Source organism: Talpa europaea (genome assembly GCF_964194135.1).
Source record: "Talpa europaea genome assembly, chromosome: 14".
Classification (NCBI taxonomy): domain Eukaryota; kingdom Metazoa; phylum Chordata; class Mammalia; order Eulipotyphla; family Talpidae; genus Talpa; species Talpa europaea.
This window is the reverse complement of record NC_140082.1, coordinates 63,080,341-63,093,286: the sequence shown is the minus strand read 5'-3', so window position 1 is coordinate 63,093,286 and position 12,946 is coordinate 63,080,341. Positions and strand designations below refer to the sequence as shown.

General features: G+C 43.6%; 1 protein-coding gene across 2 annotated transcripts in view; it reads right to left on the bottom strand.

Moving 5' to 3' along the window:
* SMYD3 (SET and MYND domain containing 3) overlaps nt 1-6,418 on the bottom strand; it is a gene marked incomplete at its 3' end in the record, with an annotated part of 742,797 nt that extends 736,379 nt beyond the window's left edge. For both annotated transcript variants that reach the window (XM_084254008.1, XM_084254009.1), the window contains exon 1: nt 5,799-6,418. In XM_084254008.1, coding sequence (XP_084110134.1) covers nt 5,799-6,193 — 395 coding nt within the window. In that variant the 5' untranslated portion in view covers nt 6,194-6,418. The remainder of the gene's footprint in view (nt 1-5,798) is intronic.
* Between the last annotated feature and the right edge of the window lie 6,528 nt (nt 6,419-12,946).

Sequence of the window (12,946 nt, the reverse complement as noted above, 5' to 3'; positions counted from 1 at the left end):
ATTCCAAGTCTTTGCCCACAGGTAAACCATTAGCCACGGGTCAGGAATCTGAAAATTCTAACTTCAAGTCATCTCTGAAAGGGATTTCACCAGTCCTTTAACGTTCTGCCCGCCCCCCCATTCCCCGGAAGTCAGTAACACTGCAGATTGCTTGCACTTGGTGCTAACAACGTTCACAAAATTAACAGTACCCCCAAGACAGTCTTTATGAATTCAAAGGGAGGGAGAGTGAGGGCCTCTACTTGGCTCTTTCTAACTCCAATTAATAAGCCCCTTAAATTTCGGTTAGGAAGTCAATGTGAAAATTCTGCTTATTCATCCCAATGTCTAACATTCTTGATAACTTCCTCATTTAGAAAATTTATCTAACACCGCAACCTGTTTTCTGATTATTTCAACAAGATTTCCTTATTCCTTACTCAGCCTCTTTCTGCCATAGCCTAAATCTTATTGTACCAACACATATACTACTTCCAAAGCATGTGTATGTCAAGTCATCCCATTCTCTGACAACTCCCTTTCTTTAACCACATCACGTTCTCTACTCCACTGACGCTAACACATTTCACTATCACCTTCCTCAAGACTTCAAGTCCTAGTTTATAAATCATAGTCCATGATTACAGCCTACAACTTGCTCCACAAATTCAACTTCCTTCTCCCTCTCTCCATCCATTATATTAATCTGGCAATCCTGGGTAAACCCAATTCTCATAACTAAGTATCTGGCCATTGGGAGCTAAAAAAGCACTAGCCTGCTTAATTGCTCAGTCAGTTTAAATAAATGCCCACAAGTATTAAGCACATCCTTAGTAATTCCCAGAAACCCCACTACATTTCGCTAGGCAATTCACTCTTCTCTCCTAAAAGAATATTTTAAACCTTGTCCTAAGACTCAGACACTCTGACACTACTTCCCGAACCTTTCAATCACTGTAGTTGGCCACTATGGTATCTCTTCCTCTTACCCCAGTAAAACCAGAGTCCAAGTTGGCAGAATGTACTAGAGTCCATGTGAGGTACAGAAGTAAAGGTGGTAGGTTCAAGGTAGGGAATGTAGCAGCTGAGGAAACCATGATTCCTGACTTTCTGGATATCCTGGATCAACTTCTTGTGCTGCTTGATACAGACACCTGTGTGAGGAGCATGGACGACAAAGCCAATGTGGGAGCAAACTGTTCCAGGAGCTTCACGTTCCTGAAGTAAACATGCAGCTTGAGATCACAACAGATGGAAAAGGGGTTCCCAGCAACTTTACTTCTACAAACACATTTCTTTTGACTCTGCTGTGGGGGCACTCCACCTTTGACATTGCAATGGGAGGAAAAACATCACATTTCTGGTATTCTAAACCCAGATATTTCTAGGGTTCATCCTTATAAGGGGAAATAAGAACTGAGGTCAAAGAAGCTTCCTCAAGGGGAGGAAAGCTGAGCTCAGAAGTACCTCTAAAGGGCAGAAAGCTAGGAAGGCACCTCAGCAGCTCATTCAGTACAGAGGCCACCATCTTGACAATACACCCAAGGAGCACCATTTCTTCATTCAAACGGAGGACAGCAGAAGGGCAGGGACAGCTAGAAGAAACTCTGCTAGATGTTCATACTACAAAGAGCTCACTATATATTTTTTTTTTCAGGGGTATAGTCCAGAGGAGTGGGAGGGTGAGGGTGAGAATTCACCCGGGACAGAGCAGGGAGCAGAACAGGCAGAAGGACCGAAATACACTGCTGAGGGGAACAGCGGGTGAGACAGGAGAGGCCTGCCACGCCTAAATATATTTTCTAAAGATTTATTTATTTATGCATACAACAGCGGAGGTACAGGCCAGAGATGCAGGGGGTGAGAGGATCCACCAGATACAGAGTGGGGAACAAAACAGGCGGATTGACTGAAATACACTGCTGAGGGGAGCAGCGGGCAAGACAGGAAAGGTCTGCTGCGCCATGTGGGTTGCTCCCTGGCCAGCCGGGGATCGAACTCATGCTGCAGAAGCTGTGGACTGCTTCACAGATTGCGTCTTAACCCCCTGCTCCATCAGGGAGGCCCTCTAATCACTTTTTTTTTAAAAAAAGATTTATTTATTTTATACAAGAACTGGGTACAGGCCAGATGCGCCGGAGGGTGAGAGGATTCACCAGAGACAGAGCGGGGAACAGAACAGGCAGACTGACTAAAATACACTGCTGAGGGGAGCAGCGGGAGAGACAGGAGAGGTCTGCCGCTCCATGTGGGACCCTCGCAGCTGGCAGGGATCAAACTGGCGCTGTAGAGGCTGCGGATAGCTTCACAGCGTGGCGTTTAACCGCCTGCACCACCAGGGGAGGCCCTCTAATCACTTTTTTTTAATAAATTTTATTTTTATATTCCCCATCCAATTGCAACCCCCTTATTTTGACCCCAATCCCTCCTTCCTCTCCCCTCCCCCCATAGAGTGTCTCTGGTTCATAGTTTTTTGTTGATTTTGATTTTCACTTTCTTATAGTTATTCATTTTCCTGGTCCCTTATTTAAGTTTTCTAGATTCCTGCTATGAGTGAGACCATCCGGTATTTTTCTTTTTCTTTCTGGCTTATTTCGCTGAGCATGATCCCTTCCAGCGCCATCCATGTTGCTGCAAATTGCATGTGTTTATCTTTTTTGAATGCTGAGTAATATTCCATGGTATATATGTACCACATCTTCTTGATCCAGTCATCTATTTTTGGGCATTTGGGTTGTTTCCAAAGCTTAGCTATTGTAAACAGTGTTGCTACAAAGATAGGGGTGCAGGTGCTCAAAGAGCTCACTATTGCCAGGCATTCCAGCTACAAAAATTGGAAGACCTAATTCATCTATTTTCAAGAACTACACAATTGATGTTAAAAAACAAATTTTACTTATAGGCAATCAATAAAAAACCAAAAATGAGCAATTGTTTCCCCCAATGATGGGCATTCAATAGTGGCAGAAAACTGCATGAAACAATGCACCAAAATTTGATTTTCCTAACACAATTTTCAGGGTGCAGTGATTCCCAACTAGGCACTTCAGAACAAACAACTACAACCACTGAAGTGAATAAAGTGTTCAATAGAGCATCTACCACCACAGCACATGTGAACTACCTCTTAGTAATCCAAAATAGGTACAAATATATTTGTTATGTAAAGTGCTAATAAAGAAGTGCTTCTCAGTATGAAAAAAAATACGTTTATTTTGTTTGAAGCCTTAGCAGTTACAGATATCCTTTTTCCTATGTCTGCTTGCTGATTTCCCCACTCCGTGAATATGGGTGAGAAGTAGAATGTGACTCCTTTCTTAAAAGCGAGTAAGGCCAAGTAATCATCTTTTCAATTTCCCTTGCAGCTAGGGTACAGGCAGCGACCTAAATCAAGACACAACTGATGATTTTAAATTAGAAGCTAGTATCACGAAGAAGCATGGTCGAGAAAGAAACTCTCCAATAACACCCCGATTCTCAAGCAGAAGCTACAGCTATGGCAAGAACAGCAGAAGTAGCAAGGTTCACTGTCACAGTGCTGGGGTACATACTGCAGGACTCAGTGTTACCAGGCAGCATGATAAGTGATGTACCCCCCATGTCCCAACCCCAACTACTTCTGAACAGCAATTCTGACTGTGGAATTACCCTTGGTTCCTGCCCATTTTCAGAGTAAGGTCCCCCCACCCCACCCCCAGCCCCAGCTTTAAAGCAATGCTGAAAACTCCAAATACTTTTTCATAAGATCCTCTTTTTTTTTTAAATCATGTAAGTTCTTGCTAATAAGAAAAATGAGTGATAGAGAGCATAATGAAATAGTATGGTAAATCAAAAAGCATCCAACCCACAAAGGGCTAGGTTTATGAAGTATATTTTAGAAGTGGACAAGTGTATGTGTTGTAAGATTCACATTCAGCTCTGACAATTCAGTTTATAATCTGTCATCATGTATTCATGCCAAAACTTTTCTATTCTATGTGCTATATCACTTGGCAGTCTGATTTTATCTGCAAGATAACACACACCTTCTCCATAGAACGATACTATAGGACTTAAGAAAAAGCAAGTTTTCTACTTCATTTTTTGTGGGGTTTTTATTTGTTTTTGCATAGAAGAACTGGGGTGAGAGGATTCACCAGAGACAAACGGTGAGCATAGCAGGCAGATTTACTGAAATACACTGCTAAGAGGAGCAGCAGGTGAGAGAGGGGAGGTGTGCTGCACCATATGTGGGTCAGCTCCCTGTCCCAGGATTGAACTCAGGCCGCAGCAGTGATAGCAGAGATTTAACCCCTTTGGACTACAGTAAGTCTTCAACATCACTAATAGGTTTTTTGGAAAGTATGACTTTAAAGCCTACAAACAAAGCAGGCTCTTAAATAACATCCTTTTTCCTTTTTTCTCACGTATGCTATTAAAAACAGGCATGCATTATTGAGGGACCTGCTGTACACTCAAATTCTAGATAACCCTCCAAAGGATTGAAAAGGATGAAGACCTCAACTTTTTCTTGATTATTTGCTTGAATAAGAATCAAAGCTCTATGGCTCTCAATCTCCAGGCTTCAGTAAAAAGTCAAGTCTTAAAAGGAATGAATTGTTTTCAATCTCGGAGTTTACACGAACTTCAAAGTGCTCTCTCCTTAACACATATTTTGGTTGTTGTTGCTATTTGGGTTACTTCAAGAAGCAACAAATAAAACTATTAGTTGGTAAGTTTAAAAAAAATTAAATAAATTTCTCCTCAACTCTGAACCAAGTGAGTATGTAGGAAGATTAACGATCAAACTAGTGGTCTGAGCTTTTAACCTACTGCCTCATCTCCACCCACAGGAAACCTAGGCTAATAGGTCTGCAACAGCAATAATATTAAAAATCATCCCACCCATTTCAAACTGAGCTCTTCTCCCTGACCTATAATAGAAATTTAATGACATTTGTTGCCTGAGTACAGTATTTATGACAGTGCACACATATTTCACATTTTCAAAAATCGCTCTTACGTAGCACTTCCCATAGGGGCTGTGCTTCCAGGCTTACCAGCCAATTTCACAAGAATTCCTGAATCTAGATGGGTGGCTAAGAGCTGGACTTGCACGCATAGCCATGAATACACAGAACCTTAGTAACTTATGCTCCCCCAGTACAGCACTGCATCTCTACCTTGGACATTCTGATACACAGCAATAACCTCTCGCTTATCTGCGCCTTAAGGATTCTAAAGGATGTCCTATTCATCCTCATATCTCAAGACCAAAGAGAACCTGGACCACAGGAAGTGCTTAACTATCAACATTCTCCCGCCTTTCTGCAAGTCTTCTTTTTGGCTGAACCTCAGCTGTTAGCCCAAATTACAGACACCCCTGCTCTCACCGCGCCCCCGTCCCGCAGCCACACAGAAAGTGCCGCACAGGACGCTGACTTTTGTTCCCCAGAAAAATTACCCACGGCCCAAAGCATTTCCCCCAAAGTTTCCCCTTAAGTGCGCGCCACCGGCTCCCCTCAATTCCCATCTCAGCCAGAGGGAGTAGAGCCGGAGGAGAGAGGGGACGGGGCAGAGGCTGTTCTCTCCCCCCGCTCCGCCCTACAGAAGCGCGCTGAGCCCGGGACCCGCCAAGCCCGGGTGCCGCAGCCCAGGGGGCCGCCGGGCAGAATCTGTCAGCAGCGACGCGCCCCCCGGAGCCGCGCGTCAGGGTGTGTAGAGGACCCGGCACCCCCACAGCGCCGCGGGGCTGTGCGCCCCGGCCGGGGAGCCCGCGCGGGAATCCAGCATCCCGAGCCGCGAGCTCTTCCGGACTCAGGTGGGCGCCCCGGACTCACCCGAGCAGGCAGCGGTCACAGACGACGCCACGGCTCCCCTTGCACACCGTGTACGCCAAGGGATCCGAGCGGAAGAGCAGCTCCCCGGGCCGCAGCCGCACCAAGGCGCGCAGTCCGTTTCCCCTGCCGGCGGGGCTGAACTTTTCCACCTTGGGCGGCTCCATGCTCGCGCCGCGCTCGCACCTCAGACGGCCGCGGCGCCCCGTTGCTGGCGTCTCGTGGGCCGCCGGGAAGCGCGCGCCTGCGCCCTGCGCGCACACGCACGCCCGAGGGGCGGGGCGGGCGGGGGAGCCTCTGCGCATGCCCAGACCCGGCCCCGGGGCGCGCGGGGCGGGAAGCCAGCTGCGGGGCGGGGAGGGGGCGCGCGCCTGGCCTCGCTGAGGTGTCCGAGGCATCTGCGCGAGGAAAGATGGTGGTGGGTTTTGTTTTTTTTTTTCCCTTCAAACACTTTATTTTTTAAAAACATTTTTATTTATCTACTCGAGAACTGGGGTACAGGTCAGAGGCACGGGAGGGTGAGCGGATTCACCAGAGACAGAGCGGGGAACAGAACAGGCAGACTGAGTGAAACACACGGCTGAGGGGAGCAGCGGGCGAGGCAGGAGAGGTCTGCCGCGCCATGTGGGTAGCTCCCTGGCCGTCTGCTACTCCAACCCACGCTGCAGAGACTGCGGACAACTTCACAGCGTGGCGCTCAACCCGCTGCCCCTCCAGGGAGGCCCACTTCCAACACTTTAACATGATAGTTTTAATATACACGGAAAGTTGAGGGAATAGTGCTTTGGACACCTCTTGGAGCAGTCATTCTTACCTCTTTAACATTCCTGCTCCAGTGTTTTTTTGTGGTGTGGAGGCAGGTACATCTGTGTCTATGTTAAACCACTTAAAAGTAAGTTGCAGATACTATTACATTTCATAATTAAATACCGTATCTTGCATTTCCTCAGATGAGAACAATGTCCTTAAAAAAACAAACCTGTATTGACTGTAAATACCTTTTTTTTTAGGTTTTTTTTTTTTAAGAGGCATGTATTTTATTTATTTATTTCTTGTTTATTTGTTTGTTTATACAAGCACTGGGTACAGTCAGAAGGGTGGGAGGGTGAGAGAATTCACCAGAGCCAGAGCGGGGAGCAGAGCAGGCAGAAGGACCGAAGTACACTGCTGAGGGGAGCAGCGGGCGGCAGGAGAGGTCTGCGCGCCATGTGGGACCCTCCTCCGGAGGCCGGGTAGCAGCGGGGGATCAAACCAGCGCTGCAGAGGCAGATCCAGTGCTCAACCACTGTGCCACCGGGGAGGCCCCTGTAAATACCTTTTGTAAGTTAATTTTTAAGCCAGGATCCAATGAAAGCAATCAATTTGCATTTTTGTGAAACTGATTCTTTTATGATTCCATGCTCCAGTTTGTTTGGTTGTTTTCTCACTGGTGTTATTTAATTTGTTCCTCTGTTTCCTGCATTTCCTGTAATCTGCAAGCTAGATTTAGATGCTAATGTCTAGCGGCTTGATTTGAATCAAGCTAAGCTATTTTTTAGTAAAAACATTACGGAAGTGAAAATATATTATTGAGCAAATGAGTATAATAAAGATTCCAGCAGAACGTCTAGCCTAGGTGTAATGGACATTCCAATGCAGGCATGATTAACAAGTTTGCTTACTTACAGCTCTTTCCCTTTCAAGATTCATGGTCAGGGCCTCAACACTCCTGTCTACAAGGTCGGGCAGCCAACCAGCTGGTCTATCTCTCCAAGGCCATCCCTGAAGGCCTGCACTTTTCCCCTCTTGCCTTGCCCCTCTTGTCTGGGGACTTTGCCACAAATGGTTGTGCCTGCTGAAAAACAATGCTATCAATGTAACAGATATGGAGACAGTTGTGTGTAAAAGGAACCCTTGGTTTTTAAACCGGTGCTCAGACCTTAGAGGGCTACCCAGGTCTAGGACCTTATGCATGAGTAATAAAGCTTCTCCTGACCTCACCATTCCTGAAGTACCGCTTGCTCTTCCTCTGCTTGGGTAAAAGGTTAGAATTTATTTCTACAACACTACAAGTGCTATTGTATTGAATCACATATCTGAATGTGAATCACATATCTGAATGTGTTCAATATCAGGTTGTCTTACTATAATAGAACTCAGGTTGATCAGATGGTTAAAGCTGTGGCTGCTGGAACACTTTATTCTGAAGTTACATTGTACTTTTGCATTAGTAAGTAATCTGTGGGGTGATACTTAATCCCACAATCTTGAAAGCCATCTTTGACACTTCTGAAGTAGTCTGCAGGAGGCTGTGATGTGATGGAAAGAGCAGCGGACAAAGATTTCAAAGCCATGACTTGAGTCTCAGTTCTGCTATGGGATCATGCCTGATTATTAACTTAAAGAGTAATGAGGATAAGTCTTATGGAAGTTTTTGAAAAATTTTAAAGTAGTTTTTAAATATAAGAAACCATTATTCTGAATTAAAATGTTTGAGTCTATAAATATTGGATAATGCCTTCATACATACAGCAGGCATTACCAGTATAATAATCTTATATCAGTACCTAGCATTAGGCATGAGACACAGAAGGAACTCAAGGAACTAAATAACATGTTAAAAGGAGTTCTAGACAATCAGGAGCTAATTCTAGCATAGCATAGTCCCAGTTACTAAAGACTATTTTCTTAGGGAAAACATTTTGCTGGACCTCGTACTAGGAGATGGGATGATCCAGTCTTTCCTATCACAGGGTGTGGTTCTAGCTACCCACCCCTGACCTGCTGCCCCTAATATATGTCTCATTCCTCCTTCCAACCCAGAAAGCCAAAGACTCCAAATCTAAGAGGGATGTACCTTTCCTTCAGTCTGACTTTCTCCTGTGTATTTCAATCTCCACTGAAACTTAGACATAGCATTAGTAGTGAGCCAGCCTATCAAAAAAAGAACACTATCCTAGAAAATGATGGAATAAGAAAAAAAAGAGCCCTACAGTCCTAGACATTTACACAAAGGAGACATCTTGTTTAAATCACCCTCATTTTGGCCTGTGTTAAAAAAAAAAAAAAAGAACCAGGCACACCACTGTACCATGCTGGACTCTACTTTGCTCCCTGCACGCCCTGGGCCCCCACTGTGGCCACCAATCAGCAGCTGGTAGACATCAGGGGTGGAATCTATTAAGCACATACTCATTACCCAGATTGTTCCTGCTTCACCAGCCTGGCAGCCGGGACCCAGGATGCCTCCTCTGATATGATACAATTTGGTTGACTGTTGTACCCATTTTCCAGCAGAACTGCCCCCACTACTATTTCATGTATTCAGTAAAGGCTTTGTTCTCTACCAAGTGCCATCTTCCTACCAGTTTCTTGTAATCTGGGAGAGAAGTTAAAAAAAGCTAATGGCAGAAAAACTCCAATTGTCTGTAACCTCACAAACAGCCTATTGGAAGGAAAGCACAATAGCAAGAAAACTGGAAGGTGGGAAAATAGTTGTGGATGTATCATGAATAATGTCACCTGTACACAGTTCTATGAAAAAATGGAATAAAAACATCATCATTGGGCTTCCATGGTGGTCCAGAGGTTAAATCTCAGCACTGTCACAACTATGGCCTGGGTTCCATCCCTGGCCAGGGAGCTAACCCACATGGCTCAGCAGACCTCTCCTGTCTCACCTGCTGCTCCCCTTAACAGTGTATTTCAGTGGATCTCCCTGTTCTGCTCCCCACTCTGTCTCTGGTGAATCCTCTCACACACATCCCACTCACACCTCTGGGCTACACCCCAGTTCTTCTATGCTAAATAAATTAAAAAAAAAAACAACTTCATCATTATGGACAGGAATTAACTGTGAGAATGAACAAGCTCAATTCTTTGAGCAAATCTCCATACTCCCTTTCTTTCCATTACTGGATTCAGTTATTTTTATCACAAATATCTTACATGCAACTATTTCAAGGTGGTTTCATTAGGATCATCCCTTTGGTTAGTAAATAATTTTGTTTGGGCTATTAAAAAAAAAAAAGAAAAGAAACTCAACCAATATCATTTCCCTGCCTCTTTTGCAGCTAGGGTACAGGTGTAAAACAGGAACTCTGCTCATTAGATCCACCCATTGCAGAGTCGTGGAGACCTTGAGCTCTGGCAGTTCTGATTGCCAACACCTACTTTGAAATGTACCAATAACATTATAGATTAATGAATGGATAAGAGGATAAGTTTATGGATTGATATCTAGTAAAGTTTAGCATAGTGAATTGTTACAGACATAATCTACAAGGTAGAATACAATCTACACTCTAAATTAGCTGTTTAAATTTTTTCATAATAACATGTTCAGGGAAAATACTATCACCTCACCATTTCAAATTCTGGTAGTCTCATAAGTGTTTTTGTTTTTAGTTGGTTTGTTATATTTAGAATATATGTTCTTAAAGGAAATACAGGGGTTTTTTTTCCTAAGTAGGAAAAATGTCTTAAAGGAAATACAGGGTTTTTTTTTCCTAAGTAGGAAAAATGTCAGCTCTTCCTTATTATGTCTTTCTTCTCTGTGGGTCTCCTTTCCAACGCACATTGCATCCTTTGTTTCTTATACTTCTGGTCACCAAATATGTGGAGGTTTTTCCTTATAATAAGCAATTCTTTTCAACACCAACTAGGTGTCCTACAATTGAACTCAATCCTGATGCTTTCTACCAGAGACTGAGGGCTCAGTAGACCAAGACTGCCCCTTCCCCATCAATACCATTGACAAGTGACAACCCCAGGTTATCACCTGGGCCAGTGACAAGCCCAGGATATCACCTGAGCTTCTGACCAACTGTCTATAGATTAGAGGTTCCAGTGACTGCATCCTGGAGTTCAATTTGCTAGAGCAGCTTACAAGATCAAGTTAACACTGATTTTTACCAGTTTATTAAGGGATTTAATAAAGGATATAGATAAATACCCAGATGACAGAGCATCACAGGGCAAGGAATGTGGGACAGGCGTGGAGCTTCCTTTCCTTCTCTTGGCACAATATTCAACACCTTCATGTGTTACCAACTCACAATCCATCTGAACCCTTGTGTGATTTTCTAGACCCTTCATGGCATAGACATTATCAGTTATTAACTCCATTTTCAGCCCTTCTCCCTTCTCAAGAAAATGAGGGGCAAGCCTGAAAATTCTAAGTATGACTAGATTTTTCTGGGTACAAGGCCCCATTCAGGACCTCAACCAGAGTTACCTTGTTACAACTAAAAATACTCCTGTCACTCAGGAAATTACAAGGACTTCAGGAGCCCTGTGTCAGGAAACAAATAATAGAATAAAAGGTGCTCCTATGCTTTCATTACTTAGGAATTTACAGAAGTTTTAGGAGCAGTGTCAGGAACAGGGGAGAAACACACACACATAAATGTATGTGTATTTACATAGAAATGCATAGATATTATTTTACAGTATCTTTATCATTTCTCTTCATTCCATGATCAATGTCATTGTTGGAAGTACAGCAGAGTCTAGGAAAGACAGGAGATGATGCCTGGATCAAGGATCAAATTCTCTAACCACAATCAAGAGAACAAAGCACTCTGATCTAGCTGCTTACGCTAAGATAATATCTATACTGTCAGAAAAATTCACTGTTTGAGAGGTTGTATAAGAAGTGTCTTTCGGGCCTCCCCGGTGGCGCAGCGGTTGAGCGCTGGGTTGCGAAGCTGCCCGCAGCCTCTGCAGCGCCGGTTCCATCCCGGGCTGCTCCCAGGCCACCGGAGGAGGGTCCCACATGGCGCGCAGACCTCTCCTGCCGCCCGCTGCTCCCCTCAGCAGTGTACTTCGGTCCTTCTGCCTGCTCTGCTCCCAGCTCTGGCTCTGGTGAATTCTCTCACCCTCTGGCGCTTCTGACTGTACTCAGTGCTTGCATAAATAAATAAATAAATAAATCTTTTTTAAAAAAAAAAAGTGTCTTTCTTTGGATCCATATTTGGAAACAGGGACCCAAGGCTTTTGATCTCAGAAGCAGGCACTGGCATGGGAGGTGGGGGAGGGTGGAATTTCAGCAGTGCAAACTCCCACCTTCCTGCAGTATTAATTTGGTGCTCATAATTACCATGCAGAGATTTGACATGAATATGAATGACAGGCTCTCAGGTCCTAGTCTCCTAGGTTTTTTCTTTCATGAATCTGAGTGTGCTGGGGTGTGCCTGTGAAGAGTGTACCAGCGAGAGAATGCATGAGCTCCCCAAGCAAAAGTTCGATGCATAGAAAGGAAGGACTTCAGCTATTGAAATCTTGTGGAGCCAGGATACCTTGATGCTGAACAACAGAATGTAAAGTTGAAATGATTTAAGTATTTCCTGACTTGGTTATTGTTAGTGAGCCTGGAATTGAGGGTCTTTGGCTCTAACTTAGAGGAAGAAGAGGGTCTTTGAAAACTGGGAAGTAGCCCACTATATAATACATAGCACTTATTTTCCAAAGCAGGTTACTCCATTTTTATATATATATAATCTCTGTAATGTGAAAAGACAGGTGATTCCACTTTTTAAGTTGCCTGGGAGGAGCCACATTATGGTTCAGATGTATTTTATAAAAACAGAAGCCCAGAATATGTAGGTTCAATTCCATCCTGCACTCAACAGATTTTAGAGGTTTCTCTTAAATGAAAATTGTAAAAGGCTAAGTTTATTTTGTAGAGAACTAGAGGATGTTACAAGAGGTTCATGGTACACAGAATAGAGGTTTCTATATTAGGATCTTAAAACTGATCTTTGTCCAGATGTTCAAGATTTGATGTTTCCAATGGAAATCTTTACTAATTTGCTTTACAGTTAGCTTTCATCAGTAATGTAAGTTGAATTTTAACAATACACAAAAAGCAATGCTCTCTCACTCTACCTGTTCCATTACTTTCATAGTTCACTTTTAATGAGCAGATAAAAGCCAAGAGCATAGAATTTTGTGCCTCAATACCCTATAAACCCTAATTAAAGGTCTAATATACTATTTTATTAGTAAGAGGTAAATTAAGTTGTAGCTATAAATGTTAATATAGAATTACCCAACAATTTTAGTTATAAACCGAATGAACCAAGAATTACTGGATTTTTAAAAAATATTTATTTATTCATTTATGCATACAATAACTAGGGTATAAGCCAGAGGTGTGGGAGGTGAGAGGA